Consider the following 27,873-nt stretch of genomic DNA (forward strand, 5'->3'; position numbering starts at 1 on the left):
TTGTAGCAACCGTCCCTGAGGCCCCATCCTGGGGAACAGAACTGCTAGCACGAAAAATGAGGGAGCCAGAGCCTCCAGCCCCAAAGTCTGCCCCAGGCCTCCCTGACAGCTGCTCTGTAAGTCTGCTCCCACACTCGCTGGTTCTGGGAGGAGGGGTTGGCTCACCTAGCAGCCAGGTGTGTTGGGGTGTGTTGCCTGGCAACCAATAAAGGTGTCCCCAGAGCAAGGTAGAGGGAGGACTAGAAGATCAGGCCTATAGGCACTGGCCCCTAGATGCCCGTGGTCACAGGAACCTTCTGGGGACCTCCCAGGCCCAGCCAAGGCTACCGGAGCCCACACCTGGGAACCCAGAAAGGGAAGACAGAAGGACTTCTGGGAAAAACCCTTCAAGTGATCATTGTCTCCTGCTAATCTGGGCCCTGGCTCTGGCCTCTTGGAGGTCCAGGCCTACATCCTAGAAAGTGGCTGGGCCTGGGCTAGCCTGGGGCAGTCGGGCCAGGAACTCTTGCTGGTAGGGAAGAGCTCACAAGGGCTAGTGAGGGAGAAGAGTGAGGCAGACGGGGGCATCCAAAAGGAAGGGAACCAGCCTTAGGCCAGGGGCCTGCATTGCCTGGGTTAGTGACAACTTTCTCGTTCAGACCCCAGTAGCCAAAGCATTTGTTCTTTCCTTGTGGCAAGAACCAGAGCACACCCCACAGCAGTCGTATCCCTAGCCTGCAGGTGAGGAGGCCTGGAGTAGGCAAGGGCCTTGCTTAGGGTCATTCGGCAGATTTGGGCAGAGGTTGCATTAAGACCCAAGATTCTGGACTCCAGCCAGGGCTCTCCTCATACCCCACACGGAGCACTCAGAGGCAGCAAAGCTCTAACCAAGGAGAATGCTAACAGGAGGTGACCCCTGGGGAAGGGGTTCTTTACGGGAGAGTAAGCAGAGCCTGTGAGGCCAAGGCTGGGGTCTGTCCCCTCACCAACCCCGTGAGCGCCTGGCCCTGTAGCTGGGCTAGGTCAAGGGCTAACCCCAAGCTGAGTCTAGGAGAGGCAGGACTCTGAGCCCCAAACCTGAAGAAGAGTGATCGATGGCTGGGCTGAGGCGGCCCAGGGGATCCTTCTGGAGGAGGAGGGCCCAGAGTGGAGGCTTGAAGGTCGGCAGAGTTCTGGGAGGCCTGGGAAGGGAAACGGGAATGGGAGAGCATCCTCCAGGAAGCCCCGCCCCCAAGCCAGCCCCACCCCCAGTCCCATTGTCCAGGCCCTGCTCAATTAGCCATCCTGGCTCAGGCGGGGGCCAATTAGGCAGGGGCTGGGGTCAGCAGCCAGGCCTCGCCACCCCTCTGAGCTTCAGTGTGCTAAGCACAAAAGCTTTCCAGGCGCCATCTCTGCTGCAGCAGGAAGGAAAAGAAAGAACAGAAGAAAGGGAAATTTCACTTCTTTTGTTTCATTGCTGTAACCTTGGGTTGAATAAAGAGGCAACTGCCTCCCCCTCAGGGAACCAGTTTTAAACAGCAATTTGCAAGATTTGCTTGTGGTTGGGAGGCTCAGCTGACAACTGAGGTGTCGAGACATCAACTGGAAAAAAAAAAAAAGCACAACGTGAGAGCTGTGAGTTTCAGTTTTATTTGGGGACTTAACTGAGGACTCTAGCCCGGGAGACAGCCTCTCAGATAGCTCTGAGGAACTTCTCTGAAGAGGTAAGGAGGGAGGTCAGTAGTATATATGTGGTTTCAGAGAAGGGTACACGCAGTCAAGCACACGTCTTGGGAGAAGGATACTGCCAATCCCAAGGAACAGATATCTCAGTGAATGACTTTAGTGCTCTTCTAAGTATGGGACGAGGCAAGAATCTGGATTCATACAGTTTTCTCCTGAAAATATCTAACTGTCTGAAGACCTTATTCTGCCAGTTTTCCCAGAGCACAGAGTACCTCATTCCTGATCTTTGCCCTGAATTCCTTTCAGAGTATACTATAGGTAGAACGGGATGGGGGCAACATTCTTTGTTTTACAGTTCCCCCATTTGGGGCATAAATTCGAACAAGGTTTGGGAGGCATCGCATGACCAATTTGTTCCACGGCACTAGGAATGCTCATTCCTAGGTCAGGCGGGGATTTCATTGATAGGTCACTCAACGTGCTATTACAGGACTAGGCCCCGTTAACAGTAGCCAAAAATCTTTGGACCACATGTCTTACTAGTCTGTTCTGGGCCAGGAAAAGATTCCCTCTTGTTGCTTCTTGCCGTATCTAGAATTACACTGTTGCAGTCATTGATCTTATGTAGAACTATGTACCTGCGCAATTATTTCAAGTTGCCTAAGTCATCATTTTTATCAGAGACTCAGTCACACATTGGGGAATACAAGAAACAATAATCTTGTAAAATAGGCAGAATATAATCATATAGGCAGTAGCATTTATAAGGTCATAAGTAAGAATTTAAGACAAGAACTTCCATTAGGTGCTGCCCAGTATATCCCTGGTCATGGGACCCAATCTGTTTGGTGCCATTTGTTATCTTTAAGGGAAATGATACATTGGCATTGTTCATAAGGCACCAGCCCAATTTCCTAGTGTCGTTAGACTAATTTAACTGTCTGCAACATAAGCGGGGGGGGGGGGGTCCCTTAAACTTAAGCCGCAATAGCCTGGTGTAAGCCACATAAATCCATCCCATAACAGAGGAAGGGTCCCTCCTAATAATTGGGAAGTTGTATTCTTTGACTGAAATGTAGGTCATTTCTCTGAGCGTGAGTACATTTAAAGAAAATTCATATTTATGAATGAATTTATGGTCTGCCTTAGAGCCAGTACGATTAATTGGCCAAATGGGTTCCATCTAGTAATACCAATAGTGGCCCAAACAGAACTACAACTTCTTTCTTCTAGAATAAATTTCCTAAGGGTCATCCAATTAGAGCCTTAGAGAGGAGAAATCCACCAAGAAGTACTGGTGGTAGGTAATTGACCATAAAACCAACAATTGGATTAATTTTTAAACTCTGCATAAGATTGTGTTCATGATAGAAAAAACATTTGATTCGCATGCAAACGTTCAAGAAATCAAGAAAACACTATAGGGGCTTCCCTGGTGGCGCAGTGGTTGAGAGTCCGTCTGCCGATGCAGGGGACGCGGGTTCGTGCCCTGGTCCGGGAGGATCCCACATGCCGCAGAGCGGCTGGGCCCGTGAGCCATGGCCGCTGAGCCTGCGCGTCCGGAGCCTGTTGCTCCGCAACAAGAGAGGCCACAACAGTGAGAGGCCCGTGTACCGCAAAAAAAAAAAAAAAAAAAAAGAAAAAAAAAAGAAAACACTATAAATAATCACATGGGTCGGCTCCAGCGTCTTGGAATCGCTGTTTGCTTCTGATGTCAGGTACAACCTCTGTCCTCTCCCACATCCCCCTGAGACACAGCCCCCCAGAACTGAGCTCATGTTCAGAGTTCTGATCTCAAGAACTACAGAAGCCAGCACCAATTTGTACAAGCTGAATGTTTCCATTTTATTTTAAAGAAATGTGGTTAATTCACCCTTAAAGGTGTTGGATTAACCAAGAGTGGCCTCTCAGATGTCCTGAGGGGACCTACAGGGGCTCTGTCCATCAACTGATGACAAATCTGGCAGGGTCCTTGGCCACCAGTCCCAGGGGGTCTTCCTGGCCCTACCTCCCCAGCTCAGGATGGCAACCAGAGGCTGAGGAGAGGAGGGGAGGTCCTTCCACATGTCAGGGTCTCCCAGGAACTAAAAGGAGACTGTGTAGGTGGTCCCTGGTGGGATAAGGAGTGCCAATCTGGAGTGGGGGTGGGAGGTCAGGGGTGGCTTCTTGACAGAAGTAGTGAGATAAAAGATAGGGAGAAAAAAAAAAAAAAAGATAGGGAGGAGGGCTTCCCTGGTGGCGCAGTGGTTGAGAGTCCGCCTGCCGATGCAGGGGACACGGGTTCGTGCCCCGGTCCGGGAAGATCCCACATGCGGCGGAGCGGCTAGGCCCGTGAGCCGTGGCCGCTGAGCCTGCGCGTCCGGAGCCTGTGCTCCACAACGGGAGAGGCCACAACAGTGAGAGGACTGTGTACCACACACACACACACACAAACATAGGGAGGAGCCCAGGAACGCTGGCCCATAAACTGAGTGACCAGGTGATGTAGTTGTGCTGGGCAGACCACCTTGAAATTCAGCGCTGGAAGTTTATTATGCACGTAAGAGCCATTGAAGGGGTCCAGAGGCCAGGGAGAATGTTCCAGTTATCTGCTGCTGCATAATAAGCCACCCCAAAACTTAAAGCAATACTGTTTTCTTTTATAATTCTATCTCAGTTCTGTGGGTCAGGTGCTAGGCCCAGGAACAGCAGGGAGGGCTGGTCTCAATCCACGATCTATGGGTTCCCAGCTGCGACGACTTACGGGACAGGGGGCTGGAGCAGCTGGAGCTAGGTGGACATCTCTCTCTCCCACACAAACTTGGGGCTTCCTCGCAGCATGGCCATCTCAGGGTAGTGGGGGCCCTTCCCTGGGGGAAGAGCAAGCGTCCAGGAGGGAGGGTGGAAGCTACAAGGCTTCTGATGACCTGGCCTGAGAAGTCCCAGAACTCCGCGATGCTGCATTCTGCAAAGTCTCTAAGGCTCGTCCAGTTACACGGGGAGGGAAATTAGACAAAGAAGAGGAGTAGCCAGCATTTTCAGCCATCTTTCATCTACTGGAGAGGTAGGCTGTGTATTGAGGCAGTACAGAGACAGCCCAGCCATAGGGAGACGGAGAACCATGAGGCTCGCCTGAAGGAGGCTACAGAGATCAGAGCAGTCAGCCAGGAGCAGTAGGAGGGGGCTGCCCGACCCTTGTGCCCTTCTGGGGGGGAGGGTGCATACACTACTACATTATTAGCTGGTTTCTCAGGGGCAGAGTGGGTTATGAGGGAATAGAAAGGGCCCCTCTTTGCCTGTGTAGGGGTCCCGGAAAACCAGGAAACAGGCCTGGCCAAGCCGGGGTGGGAGGGGGGTGGGCAGGAATCTTTCTATCTCTGACTCAGAAAAGCAGCTCCTAAGGGCCCTAAAAGCACCTTGCTTGAAGGGGATGGGCGCGCCTCCCCTCCCCCAGCAGACATGTTGCCTAGGAGACTAGCCCCAGTCCCTGGGAAGAGGAGAAGGTCAAGGGCAGGGTGGCATCTCATCCTGTCCCCTTGGAGACCACAGCTCCGTACCCCCAACCCAGGCTTGGCTCCCTGGGCTCCATGGCATCCTCCCTCAACAAGGCCCAGAGAGCCCCAGGTGGAATTGCAGCTCTGCTTCTGTGAGCGGGGCAACCTTGCACAAGTCACCCAGCTCTTCCCACTCTGGGCCTCAGCTTCCTCCTCAGAAAACTGGGAATGAAAATGCCTCCTTTGCAGACTCATAGCTCTGGTTAGAGAAGAAGTATATAAAGGGCCTGGCCAGTGACAGACGTTCAACAAAGGGGGGCTGCTGTCATGAGGCCCCCATGACCCCTACAGGCTCTACCTGGGCTTAGTGTATCTTCCTGGGTGGATAGAAGATTTGTAAAGCTTTAGGCTTTGTGGGGGGGGGGGGTGTCGGGGGGGCGGGGTACACTTTTTAAACTGCATATCCTAGTCCCTCTCAACTGTTCCTTTTGCATAACGGTCAGCCTCAGGTGCCTGCCGTTGTACAGGTATTACTTCAGTCAGGGTCACTTCAGTGCTCTGAGATGGCTCTTGTCCCAAGTCCCTCCCCTCCCTACTCAACCCCATCATTTTCTCTGGCTCAGAACAGAGCCCCAGTTGAGGATCAGGGTTTGCTGTGTGACCTCCGCAAGTCATTGCACCTCTCTGGCCTCCATGGGTGGTTCTCAGCAGAGGGCACCTGGCAGAGTCTCCAGCAGATAAGAGTACTGGGGCAGGAGGTGTGCGAAGGCAGGCTGGACTACCTGGAGGAGGGACATGTGTGCCTGGGGCTGGACAGCAAGACAGCACCCCTAGACGTGCCCCCGAAGAACTGCGGGGCCCACTCAGGCCAGCCTCGGTCCCACCACAGGCTGAAACCAGAGCATCTGTGGGAGGCGGATGCCCTCTGCCGGATGCAAAGGCGAACCACATGGCAGGTAGCCTAGGCCTGCCAGCCAGGGATCCTTGAGGCCTGGGGACCCAGAGTGGTTGCCTAGGGAAGGGCAAAGCGGGAGGGGTGCGTGCCCAGCCCAGCAAACCCACCACCCTGGCTGGGCATCGCCACCCGCCCTCTGTACCCACTTCACCCCCTGCAGAGCCCTGCCATCCACACTGCCGCTGATCCAGACACCCATCTATACCTGCCCAGCCCCCCAACCCTCTCTACTCCAGCCCATGCCCCCCTATACACCTCCCCCGCATGCCTTCTCATCCTCCAGAAAACCCTCTGTCTCTCCATCCGCATGCTTCTCTTCGACCCTGTGTCCTCAGCTACCTCTGACCTTCCTCAACCTCACTGTCCCCCTCCATCCTCCTCCTCCTGCACATCCTCTTCCTGGCATTCACAGCACTGGCCAGTGTCACCAGGGGCCACCTCCTTGAGGTCAAGCCCAGAGGCTCCCTGTGCAGGTTGGGAAGCTATTGCGCTTTCTCCTTCTTTCAAAAACCTTTTAGGGCTTCCCTGGTGGCGCAGTGGTTGAGAATCTGCCTGCTAATGCAGGGGACACGGCTTCGAGCCCTGGTCTGGGAAGATCCCACATGCCGCGGAGCAACTAGGTCCGTGAGCCACAGCTACTGAGCCTGTGCATCTGGAGCCTGTGCTCCCAACAAGAGAGGCCGCGATAGTAAGAGGTCCACACACCGCCATGAAGAGTGGCCCCCGCTTGCCACAACTAGAGAAAGCCCTCACACAGAAACGCAGACCCAACACAGCCAAAAATAAATAAATAAACAAATGTGGGGTTTAGAAAAAAAAGAAAAAAAAAACCTTTTAAACTGTGAAATACAATCCCTATGGAGAAAATTGCACTGAACATAAAAATACTGGGTTGGCCAAAATCTTCGTAAGATCTTACGGAAAAACCCAAATGAACTTTTTGGCCAACCCAATAAAACACAACCAAATTATTATAAAGCAAACATCCATGAAACCACCACCCAGGTCAAGAAATAGAATATCACCAGCACCCGAAGACCCTGGTGCCCCTCTTCTCCTAGATGTGGGAGGGAAAAGGGTGGGAGCAGGCTGACAAGGCCAAGGCCGCAGAGCTTCAGAAAGGAGGGGAGGTGGCCTCCTGCTTTGGGTAATGGCACATTTACTAGTACAGACAAACCTTCCCTTTAGATAACCTGGACCCTGGACCCACTTTGTTTCTTTATACTGTCCTCACCTCCGTATGCCTCCCTAATCACTATGGCCTAATAGTCCCTGTTTTTAACTTTCTGTAAAGGGCATCGTGCCATGTGTGTTTTGTTTTATGTATAGTTCTTCTGCTCAACTTTTTGTGTGAGATTCATCTGCCTGGTTGCTTGGTGCTGTGGGTCCTCTTTTTCATGGCTGTGTAGTATTCCACTGTGTGGGTTTTCCCCACCCCCTCTCTTATCTATGTCCAATAATTCCTCACTGTCCCATCAGCTCTTTATATGTTTAAGAAGGTGACTTTTACTTTGTGTCCAGGTTTTTAAGTTATCTAAAGGGAAGGTTGGTCTATATTACTGAATGTGCCATTACCCAAAGACGAAGGCCATCTCCCCTCCTTTCTGAAGCTCTGTGGCCTTGGCCTTGCCAGCCTGCTCCCACCCCTTTTCCACCCACTCCTTTTCCACCCACCCCTCTGGCAATTTCCCTGAACTTGAGGGCTCCTCTCCCACCACCACGCCTTTCATTTGTCCTTGAATCTCCTCCTGACTCTACACTTCCCCTGACTCTGGAAAATCTCCTTCCTTCCAAGGCTTCCATCACATCTGGTGGGCTGTCCTCCCACCCCTCTATCTCCAGCTGAGATTCTTTCGAAGCTTACAGACATCAGCTGCCTGTGACCACCTTCACCTGGAGGGCACGCAGGTACCTCACACCCAGCACGAGTTCCTTGTCCTCCGCACTCCGTGCATGCACCTCCTCCCCACAGGACTCCAGATTTTGACTCCTCATGACTCCTCTGTGCTCTCCTCCCTCCCATGGTCCTCCCTCCTCATCTCCATGCACATCGCCTCCACCAGGCACAGGTCCCAACACGTTCACCAGGCTGGTGGTTACTGGCCTTCGTTCTCCTGATTGGTACTCCCTGCTCAGGGCCAGAGAGAGCTTCTCCCAGGCACCCACTGCCCCGCAGCCGAGGCCCTTCGGCGGCCTTCAGGATGGAGTCCAAGCTCCTGAGACTGACCTTCAAGGCTGTCTCCTGTCTGCCCTGCCACCTCTCCAACTGTACCCCTGCCTCTCCTCCCTGCACCCTGCTCTCACCTGCTTTGTTCCTCATCACACGCTCTCTCTCACCTCTCTGCCTTTGTCTCCTCTGCCCTGAGAGCCCTCTCCCCACCCCCAGGTAACACCTACTCATTCCCAAGAGTCAGCTCAGATCATCACTTCTTCCAGCAAGCGCCTTCCTGCCTCCCCACTCCCCTGCCCCAGGCTGGGTTAAGAGCCTCCTTTGAGTTTCCCTCTGTCAGAGGCACTTCCTGCCATCTCCTCAGTGTAGAGGGGAGCCCACTGCAGGTGGGGACAGTCTGGGCTCCTCTGGGCTCCGAGTCCCCAGCATAGCATAGCACAGACGCGGCACTCAGCAAGTGTTGGTTGACTATGTGTTTACTGAGCTGCTCCCAGTCAAGGCTTTATAACTGAGTTTCTGAGACCTTGGGCACACTGCTGTCTCCTAGCCTCAGTTTCCCCATCTGAACAATGAAGGTATAAGGACCCTTTTGGCCAGCATAGTTGGTAGTGATCACAGGGATATTTGAACATCCCCGCTTGGGTGAGGTGCCTCTGATTCCACCATAAGAAACTTCTTATTTGTGGGGGAGAGAGGCAAGCATTGCCCTCTTCAGTCTTTTGTGAAAGATAACCACCACCCCTCCTCCTTAATTAAAGGTAAGGGAGGGTGAGGTGTGTGCTGGGCCTCAGTTTCTGTAAAGTGAGAGCAGTCAGATAATCATACCTTCTGTGCTTGGTACCCAGGGCTATTGTCCGAATAATTTAAAAAAAAACACAAAACACTCAAAAGGTGGTGCAGAGATGGCGGTAGCATCTCCAGGCACCCTATATGCCAGGCCAGGCTGGCCCTCCTCACTCTCCCTGACTCCACAGCCACTCCTTGAGGTGGGGTTATTTTCCCATTCCACAGATGAGGACACTGAGGCTCAGAGAATAGTTACAACCTTCCAGAGCCAGAGAGGGGGTGTTAGTGCAGCAAAGGCCACCAGTACCCAGTAGCAGGGGAGTTATTCGAACCCAGGGCCACCTGACACTTCTTACCTCAGCTGGCTCTGAGAGCTGGGGTCCTGGTGGGGGGTGTCAGTGGGTGAGGGGGGTGCAGTGGGCACTCAGGGTCAGGAACAGGTGGAGTCAGTGTCCCTAAACGGTGTGCTAGCCCAGAGAGGAGACAGGGATGGGGCTGACATCCCACCCACACCCCCACCAGAACAGCCTGGGGGCTGGGGGGAAGGGGGAGCAGGCGGAGGGGCAGCACCGCAACAGGAATCTGGGTCATGGTGTCCTGTATGTTCTCAAGGCTGGGGTGTGACGCAGAGCATGGCCCTGAGTGGGGAGCCCATCCCAGTCTGTGGGGAGAGGTCAGGGCTGCAGTCTAGAATCATGGCTCAGCTGTGAGGGTGGGTGGAGCTGGGGAGGAGGGGCAGGACCACCAGGCTGCTTCCTCTCTGGGTCCCCTAGGACCGAGGGCTCCGGCCACGGTAGAGACTGAGGGAGGGTAAGCCAGGGCCAGGTCCCCCTTCATCCCTACTGGGGAGATTTCACTCTCAGAGAGCAGCCCGGCTGGGGATGGTGTAGGGGCCTGTGGAAGGGCTAATCTCCAAGGCGTGGAGTCCCCAAGAACCCATCAGCCATCCGGATGAGGCAAGGGCGCCCCACTTCCTCAGGAGGCATGCTCTCCATCTCCTCCATTTCTTTTTTTTCCTTGCTCTGGGCCTCATCTTTCTTTGTCAAGGTGGAGAGGTGAGCTCTGCTCACCCCCAGGACTGCTGAGTGAAAAACAGCAGAGTATTAGAAAGGGTGAACCCCTGAATGAGAAGAGGAGCTTATTAGACCCATGGGGTAGACTAAACGCCGGCAGCGCCTTCCCAAGGACTCCCTCCATGCACACGTGCACGTGTGCACACACATGCACACTCAGGAGCGGCACACACTGTCAGTCCTCATGCAATTACAAATTACTGAGTGGACTATAAAATGTCAAAGGTTAGGTAGTCGGAATGAGGGAGGGGTTCTCTGCAGATAGTTCAGCCTGAGTGGAGGTGTGAAGGGGGAAATAAGTGTGCTGGAGGGAAAGGGCGGGGTCGATGGGCATGAGGGGGTGGCTTGTAAGAGGCCTTGAACGCCAAGCCTCAGACTTTGCATCTGAGTTGATGCAGAGCCAGGAGGAAGCTGGTCCAAACCTCAGGAGCTCATTCTGAACCACAACCGTGAAGATCTCAGCCCTCCACCCGCACACACATAGACGAAGGTGTCCCGGACCCCAGCATCCAGCAGGGTTCTTCCCCTCCTAGGGCTTCTCTCCCCCAACCCCTACCTTGGGCAGGGATGAGGCTGACATCTCGCCCACACCGCACACCAGAACAGCCTGGGAGCTGGGGGGAAGGGGGAGTAGGTGGAGGGGCAGCACCACAACAGGAATCTGGGTCATGGTGTGAAATACAGCACCCGTTCAAACAAATGCACAAAACGTAAATGTATTCACAGCGATGAATCATCACAATGTGAACACACACGTGTAACCCCACAGGTCCTACAAGTCAAGAAGAGTGGCATTGCCAGCACTCCAGAAGCCCTCTCATGCCCCCAGTCCCCCACCCCCCACTTCCCCAAGGGGATCTAATACCCCGATTTCTAACTCTTTTAAGTTTGCTTGTTTTTGAAGAAACTCTATATGGAATTGTAGAGGACGTACCTTGTGTCTGACTTGTTTGGCTCACAATTAGTTTGAGAGATTCCTCCATGTGGTTTCACGTGACCATCATTCATTCATTTGTATTGCTGTATAGTATCCCATCACATGACTGTCCCCCCATTCTACTGTGATGGGCACTTGTGTTATTTCCAGTTTGGGATTATTACAAATAATGCTGCTAGGAATGTTCTTACCCCGCTTCTTAATGCATTCCCTGCATCAATGTGATGCATTCACATTTTTACTGGGTATATACTCAGGAGTATAATTGCTAGATCATAAGCTATGCATGTGTTCAACTTGAACAGGATCCAGTATGCAAGCAGTTCTCGGAAAGGATGGTGACACTTCCTGTTCCCCCAGCAGTGACTAAGCATTCTACTTGTTCTATATCATCACCAACATTTGATATGGTCAGGGTTGTTTTGTTTTTGTTTTAGTCATTGTGGTGGGTGTATAGTAGTATCTTGATGTGGTTTTAAATGACTAATGAGGGCGGCCACCAATTCAGATGATTATTGGCTTATTTTGCCAGGGGCCAGTTCAAATCTCTTGTCCATTATTCTATGGCGTAGTCTGTCTTTCTCTTATTGATTTGTGGGAGTTGTTTTTATATCTGAATATGAGTCCATCATCGGTTGTGTTTGTTGCAAGTATCTTCTCCCACTTTTCCTGCCCATTTCACCCCCTTAATGATGTCTTTTCATGAATAAAAGTTCTTAACTTAAATGTACCCAACTTATCAATCCTTTCCATTCTGGTTCGTGCTTTTGTGGCATGTCCTGTTGTGAAAAACCTTTCCTTACCCCAAGTGCATAAAGATATTCTTATCCTTGTCTTCTAGAAGCTTTATTGTTTTATCTTTTACATTTAGATCTACAATCCATCTGGAATTCACTTATTTATTTATTTTTAAATTAATTAATTTATTTTTGGCAGTGTTGGGTCTTCATTGCTGCACGAGGGCTTTCTCTAGTTGCAGCAAGCGGGAGCTACTCTTCGTTGCGGTGCGTGGGCTTCTCATTGCGGTGGCTTCTCTTGTTGTGGAGCATGGGCTCTAGGTGTGCGGGCTTCAGTAGTTGTGGCACATGGGCTCAGTAGTTGTGGCTTGCGGGCTCTAGAGCACAGGCTCGGTAGTTGTGGCACACAGGCTTATTTGCTCCGTGGCATGTGGGAACTTCCTGGACCAGGGCTCGAACCCGTGTCCCCTGCATTGACAGGTGGATTCTTAGCCACTGTGCCACCAGGGAAGTCCTGGAATTTATTTTTAATTATGGTATGTAATAGGAGTCAAGTTACCCTTTTCTCCAGATAGATATCAAATTGATGCAGCACCATTTAATAAAATTACAATCCTGGGCTTCCCTGGTGGCGCAGTGGTTGAGAGTCCGCCTGCCGATGCAGGGAACACAGGTTCGTGCCCCGGTCCGGGAAGATCCCACATGCCGCGAAGCGGCTAGGCCCGTGAGCCATGGCCGCTGAGCCTGCACGTCCGGAGCCTGTGCTCTGCAACGGGAGAGGCCACAACAGTGAGAGGCCCGTGTACCGCAAAAATAAAAAAAAAAATTACAATCCTTTCCCTGCCTCCCTGTAACACCATCTTTGTCATGTATTAAGGGTCCATATATGTGTGGGTCTCTTTCAGGGCTCTCTCTTGTTTTGCTTTGGTCTGCTTATCAATCTTTGCATTTATATTACCCCGTCTTAATTATTGTAGCTTTATCATAAGTCTTGAAAGCTGATAGAGCAAGTCTTCCCACCTGTTCTTCTTCAAAAATATTTTGGCTACACTTGTTCTTTTTATTTCTCATAGAATCAGCTCATCTATTTCTACACATACACATAGAGTGTTATGATTTTAATTGGAAATGCATTGAATCTATAAATCAATTTAGGGAAGAACTAACTCTTTAAATATTGCATCTTTCAATCCAGAAACATGGTATGGCCCTCAATGTATTTAGGTTTAAATTATTTTTAATTGATGAGTAATGTACGGACAAATTCTTAGTAAAAATGCAAAAAATGGAGATTAAGCAAGTGTTCCTTTCTCTTCCCAAACTGAGCAGTAGCCACTGTTAACTATATATCTGCATGTATGCACTCATGCACACACATGTGCATACACACACACATACCAGTGACAGATGGGATCATATTAATTTGCCACATTTTTTTTACTTCATAATGCAGTGTGGACATCTCTGTGTCAGAAGAAGTGAATCTAGGTCATTTTTTTTTAAGCTTTACTGTTTCAGATTTTATTGGATAATTGGTATTACATGCATTTAAGATATTTTATGTGCTTATAAGTATACTGTATTAGACCATTCCATAATTTTTATTAAATTCAATTTAGAAAACAGTTTATGTATTCTTATATCCTAAGATTCTTCATCCTTATAGGCAAATGTGCTTGTTCCAGTTGTGTGAAATTGCTTGATGTAACCTGTTAATAGACTTAAATGATGAAAAGTGCTTTAACACTCTGCAGGGAAGTTGGGAGTTTTGTTTTATAGTAAATGTATATTTTGCTGTAATTTCAAACCTTCTGCTCTCTTAACTGTACTATACACAGCATGATATAAGAGTAGGAAAACTGAGAGAATCAACAAATGACAAGATCAATTTTGCTTGCTTTATACTTTTGGATTAAGCCTGTATCTAACACTTCCAAATAGTTCTCCACTGGAGGATATTAGAATCCTCCCAATATTAAGCACTATGTTATTATTTTTTCTCCATTTTCTTTTTGAATTTTATTTTATTTATTTTTTATACAGCAGGTTCTTATTAGTTATCGATTTTATACATAGTAGTGTATATATGCCAACCCCAATCTCCCAATTTATCACCCCACCCCACCCCCCACTTTCCCCCCTTGGTGTCCATACGTTTGTTCTCTACATCTGTGTCTCTATTTCTGCCCTGCAAACTTGTTCATCTGTACCATTTTTTCTAGATTCCATATATATGCGTTAATATATGATATTCGTTTTTCTCTTTCTGACTTACTTCACTCTGTATGACAGTCTTAACTCCATCCACGCCTCTACAAATGACCCAATTTCTTTCCTTTTTATGGCTGAGTAATATTCCATTGTATATATGTACCACATCTTCTTTATCCAGTTGTCTGTCGATGGGCATTTAGGTTGCTTCCATGACCTGGCTATTGTAAATAGTGCTGCAAAGAACATTGGTGTGCATGTGTCTTTTTTTTTTTTTAATAAAGAAAAAGTTTATTCTCTCTTCCTCTCTACATGTGACTTTTTGAATTATGGTTTTCTCTGGGTATGTGCCCAGTAGTGGGTTTGTTGGGTCATATGGTAATTCTATTTTTAGCTTTTTAAGAACCTCGATACTGTTCTCCATAGTGGCTGTATCAATTTACATTCCCACCAACAGTGCAAGAGGGTTCCCTTTTCTCCACACCCTCTCCAGCATTTATTGTTTGTAGATTTTTTGATGATGGCCATTCTGACTGGTGTGAGGTGATACCTCATTGTAGTTTTGATTTGCATTTCTCTAATAATTAGTGATGTTCAGCAGCTTTTCATGGACCTCTTGGTCATCTGTATGTCTTCTTTGGAGAAATGTCTATTTAGGTCTTCTGCTCATTTTTTGATTGTTTTTTTTTTTAATATTGAGCTGCATGAGCTGTTTATATATTTTGGAGATTAATCCTTTGTCCATGGATTCGTTTGCAAATATTTTCTCTCATTCTGAGGGTTGTCTTTTCATCTTGTTTATAGTTTCCTTTGCTGTGCAAAAGTTTTAAGTTTCATTAGGTCCCATTTATTTGTTTTTGTTTTTATTTCCATTACTCTAGGAGGTGGGTCAAAAAAGATCTTGCTGTGATTTATGTCAGAGTGTCCTTCCTATGTTTTCCTCTAAGAGTTTTATAGTATCCAGTCTTACACGTAGGTCTTTAATCCATTTTGAATTTATTTTTGTGTATGGTGTTAGGGAGTGTTCTATTTTCATTCTTTTACATGTAGCTGTCCAGTTTTCCCAGCACCACTTATTGAAGAGACTGTCTTTTCTCCATTTATATCCTTGCCTCCTTTGTCATAGATCAGTTAACCATAGGTGTATGGGTTTATCTCTGGGCTTTCTATCCTGTTCCATTGATCTATATTTCTGTTTTTGTCCCATTACCATATTGTCTTGATTACTGTAGCTTTGTAGTATAGTCTGAAGTCAGGGAGTCTGATTCCTCCAGCTCTGTTTTTTTTTTTTTTTTTTTGCGGTACACGGGCCTCTCACTGTTGTGGCCTCTACTGTTGCGGAACACAGGCTCCGGACACGCAGGCTCAGCGGCCATGGCTCATGGGCCCAGCCGCTCCGTGGCATGTGGGATCTTCCCGGACCGGGGCACGAACCCGTGTCCCCTGCATCGGCAGGCAGACTCTCAACCACTGCACCACCAGGGAAGCCCCTCCAGCTCCATTTTTTTCCCTCAAGACTGTTTTGGCTATTCGGGGTTTTTTGTGTCTCCATACAAATTTTAAGATTTTTTGTTCTGGTTCTGTAAAAAATGCCATTGGTAATTTGATAGGGATTGCATTGAATCTGTAGATTGCTTTGGGTAGTATAGTCATTTTCACAATATTGATTCTTCCAATCCAAGAACATGGTATATCTCTCCATGTGTTTGTATCATCTTTAATTTCTTTCATTGGTGTCTTATAGTTTTCTGCATACAGGTCTTTTGTCTCCTTAGGTAAGTTTATTCCTAGGTATTTTATTCTTTTTTTGCAACGGTAAATGCGAGTGTTTCTTTAATTTCTCTTTCAGATGTTTCATCATTAGTATATAGGAATGCAAGAGATTTCTGTGCATTAATTTTGTATTCTGCAACTTTAACAAATTCATTGATTAGCTCTAGTAGTTTTCTGGTGGCATCTTTAGGATTCTCTATGTATAGTATCATGTCATCTGCAAACAGTGACAGCTTTACTTCTTCTTTTCCAATTTGTATTCCTTTTATTTTTTTTTCTTCTCTGATTGCCATGGCTAGGACTTCCAAAACTATATTGAATAATAGTGGTGAGAGTGGACATCCTTGTCTTGTTCCTGATCTTAGAGGAAATGCTTTCAGTTTTTCACCACTGAGAATGATGTTTCCTGTGGATTTGTCATATATGGCCTTTACTATGTTGTGGTAGGTTCCCTCTATGCCCACTTTCTGGAGAGTTTTTATCATAAATCGGTGTTGAATTTTGTCGAAAGGTTTTTCTGCATCTGTTGAGATGATCATAGGTTTTTTTTGTTTGTTTTTTTTTTGCGTTACGCGGACCTCTCACTGTTGTGGCCTCTCCCGTTATGGAGCACAGGCTCCGGACGCGCAGGCTCAGCAGCCATGGCTCACGGTCCCAGCCGCTCCGCGGCATGTGGGATCTTCCCAGACCGGGGAACGAACCCATGTCCCCTGCATCGGCAGGCAGATTCTCAACCACTGCGCCACCAGGGAAGCCCGATCATAGGTTTTTATTCCTTAATTTTTTAATATGGTGTATCACATTGATTGATTTTCCTATATTGAAGAAGGCTTGCATCCCTGGGATAAATCTCACTAGATCATGGTGTATGACCCTTTTAATGTGTTGCTGGATTCTGTTTGCTAGTATTTTGTTGAGGATTTTTGCATCTATATTCATCAGTGATATTGGTCTGTAATTTTCTTTTTTGTTGTATCTTTGTCTGGTTTTGGTATCAGGGTGATGGTGGCCTCGTAGAATGAGTTTTGGAGCATTCCTTTCTCTGCAATTTTTTGGAAGAGTTTGAGAAGGATGGATGTTAGCTTTTCTCTAAATGTTTGATAGAATTCACCTGTGAAGCCATCTGGCCCTGGACTTTTGTTTGTTGGAAGATTTTAAATCACAATTTCAATTTCATTACATGTGATTGGCCTGTTCATATTTTCTATTTCTTCCTGTTTCAGTCTTGGAAGGTTATACCTTTCTAAGAATTTGTCCATTTCTTCCAGATTGTCCATTTTATTGGAATAGAGTTGCTTGTAGTAGTCTCTTGTGATGCTTTGTATTTCTGCAGTGTATGATGTCACTTCTCCTTTTTCATTTCTAATTTTATTGACTTGAGTCCTCTCCCTCTTTTTCTTGATGAGTCTGGCTAAAGGTTTATCAGTTTTGTTTATCTTCTCAAAGAACCAGCTTTTAGTTTTATTGATCTTTGCTATTGTTTTCTTTGTTTCTATTTCATTTATTTCTGCTCTGATCTTTATGATTTCTTTCCTTCTACTAACTTGGGGTTTTGTTTGGTCTTCTTTCTCTACTTCCTTTGGGTGTAAGGTTAGTTTGTTTATTTGAGATTTTTCTTGTTTCTTGAGGTAGGACTGTATGGCTATAAGCTTCCCTCTTAGAACTGCTTTTGCTGCATCCCATATGTTTTGGATTGTCATGTTTTCATTGTGATTTGTCTCTAGGTATTTTTTGATTTCCTCTTTGGTTTCTTCAGTGATCTCCTGGTTATTTAGTAATGTATTGTTTAGCTTCCATGTGTTTGTGTTTTTTACGTTTTTTCCCCTGTAATTTATTTCTAATCTCATAGCGTTGTGATAGGAAAAGATGTTTGATATGATTTCAATTTTCTTAAATTTGCTGAGGCTTGGTTTGTGACCCAAGATGTGATCTATCCTGGAAAATGTTCTGTGTACACTTGAGAAGAAAGTGTAATCTACTCTTTTCAGATGGAATGTCCTATAAATATCAATTAAATCTATCTGGTCTATTGTGTCATTTAAAGCTTGTGTTTCCTTATTAATTTTCTGTTTGGATGATCTGTCCATTGGTGTAAGTGAGGTGTTAAAGTCCCCAACTATGATTGTGTTACCATCGATTTCCTCTTTTATGGCTGTTAGCATTGGCCTTATATATTGAGGTGCTCCTATGTTGGGTGCATATATATTTATGATTCTTATATCTTCTTCTTGGATTGATCCCTTGATCATTATGTAGTGTCCTTCCTTGTCTCTTGTAACATTCTTTATTTTAAAGTCTATTTTATCTGATATGAGTATTGCTACTCCAGCTTTCTTTTGATTTCCATTTGCATGGAATATCTTTTTCCATCCCCTCACTTGCAGTCTGTATGTGTCCCTAGGTCTGAAGTGGGTCTCTTTTAGACAGCATGTATATGGGTCTTGTTTTTGTATCCATTCAGCAAGCCTGTGTCTTTTGGTTGAAGCATTGAATCGATTCACATTTAAGGTAATTATCAATATATGTATTCCTATTACCATTTTCTTAATTGTTTTGGGTTTGTTTTTGTAGGTCCTTTTCTTCTCTTGTGTTTCCCAGTTAGAGAAGTTCCTTTAGCATTTGTGGTAGAGCTGGTTTGGTGGTGCTGAATTCTCTTCGCTTTTGCTTGCCTGTAAAGCTTTTGATTTCTCCGTCAAATCTGAATGAGATCCTTGCTGGGTAGAGTAATCTTGGTTGTAGATTCTTCCCTTTCAGCACTTTAGATATATTGTGCCACTCCCTTCTGGCTTGTAGAGTTTCTGCTGAGAAATCAGCTGTTAACCTTATGGGAGTTCCCTTGTATGTTATTAGTCATTTTTCCCTTGTTGCTTTTAATAATTTTTCTTTGTCTTTAATTTTTACCAATTTGATTGCTGTGTTTCTTGGCATGTTTCTCCTTGGGTTTATCCTGCCTGGGACTGTCTGCTCTTCTTGGACTTGGGTGGCTATTTCCTTTCCCATGTTAGGGAAGTTTTTGACTATAATCTCTTCAAATATTTTCTCAGGTCCTTTCTCTCTCTCTTCTCCTTCTGGGACCCCTATAATGCGAATGTTGTTGTGTTTAATGTCCCATAGGTCTCTTAGGCTGTCTTCATTTCTTTTCATTCTTTTTTCTTTATTCTGTTCTGCGGCAGTGAATTCCACCATTCTGTCTTCCAGGTCACTTATCCGTTCTTTGGCCTCAGTTATTCTGCTATTGATTCCTTCTAGTGTATTTTTCATTTCAGTTATTGTATTGTTCATCTCTGTTTGTTCTTTAATTCTTCTAGGTCTTTGTTAAACATTTCTTGCATCTTCTCAATCTTTGCCTCCATTCTTTTTCCGAGGTCCTGGATTATCTTCACTATCTTTATTCTGAATTATTTTTCTGGAAGGTTGCCTATCTCCACTTCATTCAGTTGTTTTTCTGGCATTTTATCTTGTTCCTTCAACTGGTACATGTCCTCTGCCTTTTCATTTTGTCTATCTTTCTAATGTGGTTTTCGTTCCACAGTCTGCGGGATTGCACTTCTTCTTGCTTCTGCTGTCTGCCCTCTGATGGATGAGGCTATCTAAGAGGTTTGTGCAAGCTTCCTGATGGGAGGGACTGGTGGTAGGTAGAGCTGGGTGTTGCTCTGGTGCGTAGAGCTCAGTAAAACTTTAATCCACTTGCCTGCTGATGGGTGGGGCTGAGTTCCTTCCCTGTTGGTTGTTTGGCCTGAGACGACCCAACACTGGAGGCTATAGGCTCTTTGGAGGGGCTAATGTAGGACTCTGGGAGGGCTCACACCAAGGAGTACTTCCCAGAACTTCTGCTGCTAGTGTTCTTGTCCCCGTGGTGAGCCACAGCCACCCCCCACCTCTGCAGGAGACCCTCCCACACTAGCCGGTAGGTCTGGTTCAGTCTCCTATAGGGTCACTGCTCCTTCCCTCTGGGTCCTGATGCACACACTACTTTGTGTGTGCCCTCTAAGAGTGGAGTCTTTGTTTCCCCGAGTTCTGTCAAAGTCCTGCAATCAAATCCCACTAGCCTTCAAAGTCTGATTCTCTGGGAATTCCTCTTCCTGTTGCCGGACCCCCAGGTTGGGAAACCTGACATGAGCCTCAGAACCTTCACTCCAGTGGGTGGACTTCTGTGGTATAAGTGTTCTCCAGTTTGTGAGGCAACCACCCAGCGGTTATGGGATTTGATTTTATTGTGATTGCACCCCTCCTACCATCTCATTGTGGCTTCTCCTTTGTCTTTGGATGTGGGGTATCTTTTTTGGTGAGTTCCAGTGTCTTCCTGTCAATGATTGTTCAGCAGTTAGTTATGATTCTGGTGCTCTCTCAAGAGGGAGTGAGCACATGTCCTTCTACTCCACCATCCCGAACAAATCTTTCTGAATCTAGGTCATTCTTTGTAAGTACTGCCTGTATCCAGTGACTCAGCGTGCCCTAGAATAAAACCATAAACTGCAGTGCATGGAGCATCCTTGAACATGTTTTCTTGGAAGAGGGTGTGCTCCTCTAAAAGATAACCCTAAAGCAAAGAAACCCATTTGGATACTAATGTAATTGTACAGAGCAGACATGATAAGAGCCTGAGCTAGGCTGGAGAGGGAAAGGAGAGATGAATTCCCTTTCCAAAAATATCATGTGCTTCCTCTTGACAGTCTACTGGACCTCCCAAATCCCTGTCCATCAAGGGGCTGCTATAAATTGAGGATGTAGAGCAGAGCAGAGGAGAGAGCAAGGGAACCCAGGGTGAGGGTAGCAAGGAGGAAGAGAAAGGGGTCTGGCCTGTTGATTAAAGCTGGCACTAGAACAGAAATGGGGTGGGATGAGAACTACTGCCTCCAAGTCATGTCTGCCCTAGGCGGGGCCCTGAACCACACACACTGACTCTGAGCTTCCAGATACTCCATGCTTCTCCCATGAGAGGAATCAGAGGCTCAGAAAGGTGAAGGGGTCTGTCCAAGCTCACTCAGTGAGTCAGTGGCCAAGCTGGGCTTCTGAGTCCTGACCACAAAGCCCTGTGTGTGTGCAGTCTCTGGGCTGAGTGTCCTAGTGAATGAAGCTGTCTGAGGGCACCAGATGGGCAGATCTGGAGGAGCCAAGACCTGAAACTTGACTGGGGCAGGTGCTGGGGAGATGGGCCCAGCACTGGCACCATTTAGAGAGAGTCTAGCCAGAAGGCTAGACAGCAGCAGGTGACAAATGGTGTCTGATGAGCCCCTGCTGTCTGGAAACCCCTCCCCAGGCAGCCAGTGGCCCACCATGCAGCAGGTTGAAGGCAGTGGCTGGGAGCCAGGCCACATCCTCAGTCAGCATGGGGCCCAGGTGGGAGTTGGGGACAGAGCTCTGCTTCCTGAGGACTTGGGAGCCCATTTCTGGCCAGGCCTAGGAGGCCCACCCCCCACAGGCAAGGCCTTCACAGTCTCAGGAAGGACAGGGCTTAGGAAGCTCCTGCTGGCCTCGCTACCCTCCTCCCACTCCTCCCCCAAACCTAGCTCCTACCTCCTCCCCCTCTACCGAGCTTCCTGGCTTCACATTTTGAGTCCCTCTTTTATATTTTGTGGTACTATTTATATTAAGAAACTCCCTTTCCAAAACTTTTTATAAATAACAATAGGGAATTTCTGATTATGATACAAGTACGTGTAAATATAGCTTATTAATTCTCCTATGCACACGCAAGGGCAAACATGAATTTTTTTTTCCCAAATTGAGATCATAATTGTTTTTAGTAACCTGCTTTCATCACTTCTCAACATACTGTGAAGTTTCCATATATGGGGGCATCGTGGCAGGATTGCGCAGCGTTTAAGAGCACGGACTCAAGTGGCAGGAGGCCTGGATTTCAGACCTCGACGCTGCCACTCATTAGTTTTGTGACTGAGCACGCTACTCGCCTCTCTGGGCCTTGGATTCCTCGTCGGTAAAATGAGGATGATAATAGTATCCGCCTTCATAAGCTAAATGAAGGAGGGGGGCCTGACTTGGTACCTAGTAAATGCTCAATGAACACCAGATATTAGTATTATTGTTACTCCTAACCTAGTGACAGAGCCTGGCATCCCGTCCCCACCTCACAGCCTAGATCCTGTAGCCGGATCCCAACCCTGACCCTGAGTCCTTTTCTGGATCTCCCGGGCTTACCTACGCCGTGTCCCTTCACGCCCCCTGGGCTGCTTGGGAGGCTGGTGCCTAGGGTTGGCTCCCAAGAAGCCTTCAGCGAGATTTCAGAGAGATTCTTCCCTGGGTTCTCGGTGACGTGAGGAAGAAGAGGGATTAGAGAAGGGAGAAAGGAGAAAGGAAAAGGTGGAGAAATGGCCCTGATTTAGCCTGGCCCTGGAAACCTGGCCCTGGAGCCTTTCAAGTCTCCATCGCTCATGGGCCTCCTCACCTAGTGTCTGAATCCTGGGTCGCCCCTAGCTGGCCTCCCGGGAAAACGTGTCACCCCCAGGAGAGCACATTTGTGCAGCTGCTCTCACACGGCCTGAAGGGGTGAAAATCCTGTCATGACCACCCCTCTAAGGAGCTGCTAAGACGTGAGAGCACAGCTTGGGATTCTCTCTGTTCTTTGGCCTTGGAAGTGACCCACTGACTTCCAGGTGTGGGTGTAAATATTTGGGGGGGGCTACAGTGGGGCTGGGGGTTCATCTCTGAGTTCTGGGGTACACAGGAGATGAACAGCTACCGGCAGGCCATGCAGAAGATGGCAGAGGACATCCTGTCACTGCGGAAACAGACCAGCATCCTGGAGGCAGAGAACCAAATGCTGAGGAGCCAGCTGACCCAGGAGGGGGTAGAAGAGGAGCCAGACATCACTGACAGAGCCCAGAACCTGGGTGAGGGCGTACAGGCCACCGAGGGAACAGGGTGGCAGGAGCCTTTCCCAGGACACAGGCTAGTAGGAGCCTGTTTGGGTCCTCTCTGAGATGGGAAACTGAGAGTCCAGTCCTGTGTCAAGCCCCAGGACTGAGAGACACCCCCCCCCACCCCCCAACCATGCCGATTTGAACTGGGAGGTGCCTCGTCCCTGAGCCAGTTCCTCCTCCACCAGCGTCCATGAAGCAGAAACTGCTGCTGAGTGAGCTGGACATGAAGAAGCTGAGGGACAAGGTGCAGCATCTGCAGAATGAGCTGATTCGAGTGAGCCTGGGCTTGGAGGGCAGAGGGGAAGGGGGCTCGGGAGGGAGCGTCTGGAGAAGCGTCTGCGGCTGGAAGGGAGAGGGACGTAGGGGCCAGGGGGCCAGGGCAGTGGAGGACTGAGCAGAGTGGCCTGGGGTGGACCCTAAGGGTCAAGGGCACCCCTGATTTCCCCCGTTTCCCTTCCCTCCCCCACCATCAGAAGAATGACAGAGAAAAGGAGCTGCTCCTCCTGCACCGGGCTCAGCAGCCACAGGCGGCGCTGCTGAGGCGATACCAGGACAAACTGCAGCAGATGAAGGCGCTGGAGGAGACCGTGAGGCACCAGGAGAAGGCAGGTGCCCTAAGGGCCAGGCTGCCCAGGCCCAGCCACACACGGGCAGGTGTGGAGCCCCTAGGCCATCCCAGCCTCTGTGCTCTGCCCTCCAGGTGATTGAGAAGATGGAGTGTGTGCTGGAGGACAAGCTGCGGGAGAGGAACGAGCCCCTGCAGAACAAGCTGCAGGGAAAGCCCAATGTCTGTGAGTCTGCTCCCCGGCTTCTGTCCCATCCCTGGAGGCCCTGCCTTCTTGGAGCCTCTCAGTTTCAGGAGCACCTTCAAACTGCAGCAGAGGGTGCTAGGTCCCCTCAGTACTCAATCAGGTACTGAGCACTTCCAGAGGTCCCCCAAGCTCCCTTCTCCTACCATGGAGTCCCTCAGAACACATGGAGGGGACACAGTGTGTGAGCCATGCTAGAAAGAGGCTCAGACCTTCCAGAAGATGCTCTGAGATTAGAGCGAACAGAGATGGGCTACCTGCAAAGAGGGGCTGTCTGGGGCAGCGGTTCCCAACCTCTTAACTCCAGGACCCTTCAAATTATTTGCTCATCTCCCTGTGTCTTCAAAGAGTCTGCTTCTATAAAACACACAAAAACTTTCTGGTTAAATCAATGATTTGCTTTCTCCGCTGATGTTAACCAAAGCCACCTAGAACTGCCAACGAGAGGCAGCTCTGATGAGCAGGAAAGAACCAGGTCACCCCGCATCAGGCCAGCCCAAGCAGAGGATTTCTGTGCCACCTCCCTGGGGACCCCCGTGAGCCCAGCCCTGTGTCAGCCTTCACCGCATGGGGGTGTCTGTAGGGGGCATTTTTGAAGGTCTTTAAGAAACAATGAAAGCTGGGCCCACCTTTCAGGAACCCTGAGCTTAGGGTGAGAGTTGAGAAGGCAACCTAGGGAGGGGAAACAGCCATGCACAGGCCTGGGGAGTGACGATGCCAGGAGCAGACAAAGGAGGAAAATAGAGGTGAGGAGCTGAAACAGACCCAGGACAAATGGTGGGGGAGTGATCAGAGAGAACACTGGGGTCAGATTCTAAAGAGCCTAGAACGATGGCCTGAGGAGGAGTATGGACCTGATCCCAGGGGCAGTAGGGAGCCATTGAAGGCTTGGGAGCAGAGGAGGGGCATAAAAAAGTAAAACGCTGAGGCAGATTGGACCAGGGACAGGGAGGCAGGAAAGCCCATCTCATGAACATCTATGGCCACATTCCACAGCCTTCCCCATGCTCTCAGCCTCTGGCCTTCCCCCGGGTCCAACGGGAGAGAATCTGCCTGTTGACCTTTACTCAGTGCTGCTGGCGGAAAACTCGAGGCTGCGGGCAGAGCTGGACAAGAACCGCCACCAGTCGGCCCCCATCGTTCTGCAGCAGCAGGCCCTGCTGGTAAGAGCCACCAGCACAATTCTGGCCTGGACCTGCCTGCGCAGGTCACCAGGCACCCAGAAATCACTCAGGCACAATCCAAGTTGAAACCCAAGACCAGGAGCAAGGTTTCCCAGGGTCTCCAATGTGCCTGGAGTCTCCCGGAGAGCCTCTGGCTCTCAGGCCTTGGCTCCTTTCCCCTGGGAACACACATGAGTCTGAAAGCTTCACCCTTACCCTCATTTAGCATCCTGGGAGAGAAAGCAAGTCCCTAGCTGACCCCTGACCCCGTTTGCCACCTGGCTGCCCTGAAGTTGGGCTCCAAACAGGCCTCTCAGAACTCCATTCTGGAGCGTTTCCTGGGATTGGTACCGCCTTGGAGAGCCCTTTTCCCCCATCCCAGGTGGACCCTGGGGAGTTGGGAACAAGAGGAGACCTGGCAGAGAAGCTGCAAGAGACAGATGGTCCAGGCCACTGCAAGGGTACCCTGCCCACATAGGTGGGTGTCCCTGGCCCCTCCCTACCTCCGAGGCTGTTACAGGTGCTCCTGCTTTATGCAAACCCGAAGACAGAACATTTGGAATTACAAAAGCGGGGTGGACTGGGCACAGGAGAGTTTTTCTCTTCATCCCAGGACTCACAGGAGGTGAGTTCTGTTTGAAAGCACACCTGATGCATGGACATCCATGTAAAGTGTGGAGGACGGGGAACCCTTGCTTTACAAATAGATCCTTCACTTTACAATATGACCCCCAGCTCAAGATTCCTTTCTGTGCACTAACCTAGTGCCCCCTGGTGCATTTTACATTTAAAAATTGGTGTGCAAAAATTTCATACAGTCAAAATACGTGGGGGGAACAACTGTGAAAAAGGCACATGCCAGGCCTGAAACTCCGGGCAGGGTTCTGAGGCTCGTTGGCCTCAGGGTCTTTGGCCCTGGGTCTGAGGCTCTGCGTCAGGGAGCTGAATTTGGAACTCAGACCTGGCTGATTTCTCCCTCAGTGTCACCTGGCCTCCTGAGCTCACATAGCTACAGCCCCCAGTGGGGACCATGTGTGAGTTTCTGCTTTGCCCACAGGATCTTCTTGCCAGTAATTCAGACAAGTTTAACCTCCTAGCCAAGCTGGAACGCGCTCAGAGCCGGATTCTTTCCCTGGAAAGCCAGGTAGGTGAGGTGCAGGGCTCACACAGGCCAGGTAGCCTCACCACTCAGCCTGAGACCAGGCTCAGCCTCTGTGTTTCAGAAGGGTCGGGGCTCCGTGTGTGAGGAGGGTCCAGACTCCATGTTTGAAGAGGGTCGAGGTCCATTTGGGACCAGGGTCGAGGCTCTGTGTTTGGAAAGGATCAGGGCTCTATGTGTGAGGGGGGGTCAGGACTCAATTTTTGACCAGGATTGGGGCTCCCTGTATTTGGAGTGTCAGGGCTCCCTGTTTAACCATGTTTGGACTCAGCGGGTACGGAGGGTCGGGGCTCAGTCTGCATCCAGGGTCAGGGCTCCATCTGTGACCAGGATCGGTGCTCCATGTGAGAAGAGGACCGAGGCTTTGTGTGTGATCAGGGCGAGGGCTCCGTGTGTGTCGGGTTGGTGATCGGTGTTTGTCAGGACTCCCTTCCTGTGTGAGGAGGGTCTGGGCTTGGTCTACATCCAAGATCAGGGCTCCCTTTGTGACCAGGGTCAAGGATTTGTGTTTCAGGAGGGTCTGGGCTCTGTGTGTGACCAGAGTCAGAGCTGCGTGTTAGAGAAGGGCTGGGGTTCTGTGTGTGAAGGGGGTCAGGGCTCCCTCTGTGACCAGGGCCGAGGCTGCACGTTTGAGAAGGGTTGGGGCTCATTGTGGGGAGCGCTGCAGCTCTATGGTTGAGGACTGACGGGACTCTGCGTGTCAGGAGGGTCAGGGCTCATCGTGACCGGTGTTGGAGCTCCGTATGTTGGTGGAACCCAGAGAAGGTCCATCAGTCGTATTCAAACTGTCGTTTGTCCACCCACCCTTGTTATCCTGAGGTCTCTTGGGAAGGTAGCAGGCCCACGTTGCCCAGGGTTTTGCTTTCTGCTCAAAGAGCAGGCTGAGGTTTGGGCTGTCCCAGCTCTCAGGGACGGGCGCTGCTGCCCAGTGGTTCTCCATCTGTGTCTCTTCATGTCTATAGTTAGAGGACTCAGCTCGACGCTGGGGACGAGAGAAGCAGGACTTGGCCACACGGCTGCAGGAGAAAGAGTACGGCTTGAGGCCCCCTTCCAACACCATCATCACAGATGAGTCCGTGAGTGATCCCTCTGGAGGAGCTCTGTGGGGTTTGGGGGGTGGGTCTGGCAGCCACACACACACACCCCTTCCCTGAGTCACTGGACCTTGTGAAAACCTGTCCAGGGGGCCCTGCTCCCTGGCTGGTAGTCAGAAGACCTGGGCTCAACTTCTGCTCAGTTACCAGCCAAAACCCCTGCCCCATCTCAATCCCCCGCCTGTCTAAGGGGAATAGAGAACCCTGCCAAGACACCCCCTCCCCTTCGGGTGGTGATGAGTATCAAAAAGGCGGGGCTGTGGTGGACAGTTTGCCCACAGGGGCATTCCTCGAATGCTGTGGCACTGGCTGTACTTTAGGACTGGATTTGCTCATGGGTAGAGTAGCTGTGGTCCCCTCTCCACTCCACCGTGCCTAAGATTCTCCCATGAACACGCACTTCTTGGGCCACTGCAGTACTGCAGACCTGCCAGAGGTGGGGGCATGTTGCCAGAGAGAAACACTGCCAACTTCCCAAGAACAAATAGGTTTATTCACAACTGTCGCTCAAGCTCAGCCCTGGGCCCCCCAGCCCCCCAAAGCAAACCCCCTGATGGCTTCCGCTCTTGAACCATCAGTACTCTGCTGGAAAGGCCTGAAAAGGATGGGGGAACCGTGTGGAACACAGGGCTCCCTTTGCAAACTCACCCGCTGAGCCCTGGAGACTTCGGCAGAAATCAGGTGTGACCTCTGTGGTGAAATGGGTTTGGAAATCTTTGAGAAGTCATGGCCTGCTGGATTTTGGATCCTCTGAGGCACGACTTACCAGGCAAGATACATTTTATTGAGTCACCCTGCTGGGGACAGGGGCATACTCACTTCGTCTGGCTTTGCCCACCACAGAACCCCTCCACCCCCTCCAAGAACCAGAGGCGACCCTCCAAGCTGGACCCCTTGATGCCCAGCTCAGAGACTAAGCTCAACAATCTCTCTAAATCCCAGCAGACTGAGTCCTGGCAGACCTCAGTCTTGGAGCAGGCCTCCCTCTCTGTGTACTGAGGACTCTCA

General features: G+C 49.4%; 1 protein-coding gene across 1 annotated transcript; it reads left to right on the forward strand.

Moving 5' to 3' along the window:
- CCDC33 (coiled-coil domain containing 33) lies at positions 1–26,979 on the forward strand. The gene is made up of 8 exons (XM_067754448.1): positions 1–116; positions 22,445–22,610; positions 22,826–22,914; positions 23,114–23,245; positions 23,341–23,431; positions 24,446–24,612; positions 25,670–25,756; positions 26,734–26,979. The coding sequence occupies exons 1-8, from the start codon at positions 57–59 to the stop codon at positions 26,923–26,925; spliced, it is 984 nt and encodes a 327-aa protein (XP_067610549.1). The 5' UTR covers positions 1–56; the 3' UTR covers positions 26,926–26,979.
- Positions 26,980–27,873: the final 894 nt, after the last annotated feature.

Source organism: Pseudorca crassidens, chromosome 1, assembly GCF_039906515.1.
Source record: "Pseudorca crassidens isolate mPseCra1 chromosome 1, mPseCra1.hap1, whole genome shotgun sequence".
Taxonomy (NCBI): Eukaryota; Metazoa; Chordata; class Mammalia; order Artiodactyla; family Delphinidae; genus Pseudorca; species Pseudorca crassidens.

Coding starts and splice junctions, on each gene's coding strand:
- CCDC33 (XM_067754448.1), top strand. CDS start 57: ATGAGGGAGCCAGAGCCTCCAGCCCCAAAGTCTGCCCCAGGCCTCCCT. Junction 22,611..22,825: donor TGACAGAGCCCAGAACCTGG/GTGAGGGCGTAC, acceptor CTCCTCCACCAG/CGTCCATGAAGCAGAAACTG. Junction 24,613..25,669: donor TGCAGCAGCAGGCCCTGCTG/GTAAGAGCCACC, acceptor CTTTGCCCACAG/GATCTTCTTGCCAGTAATTC.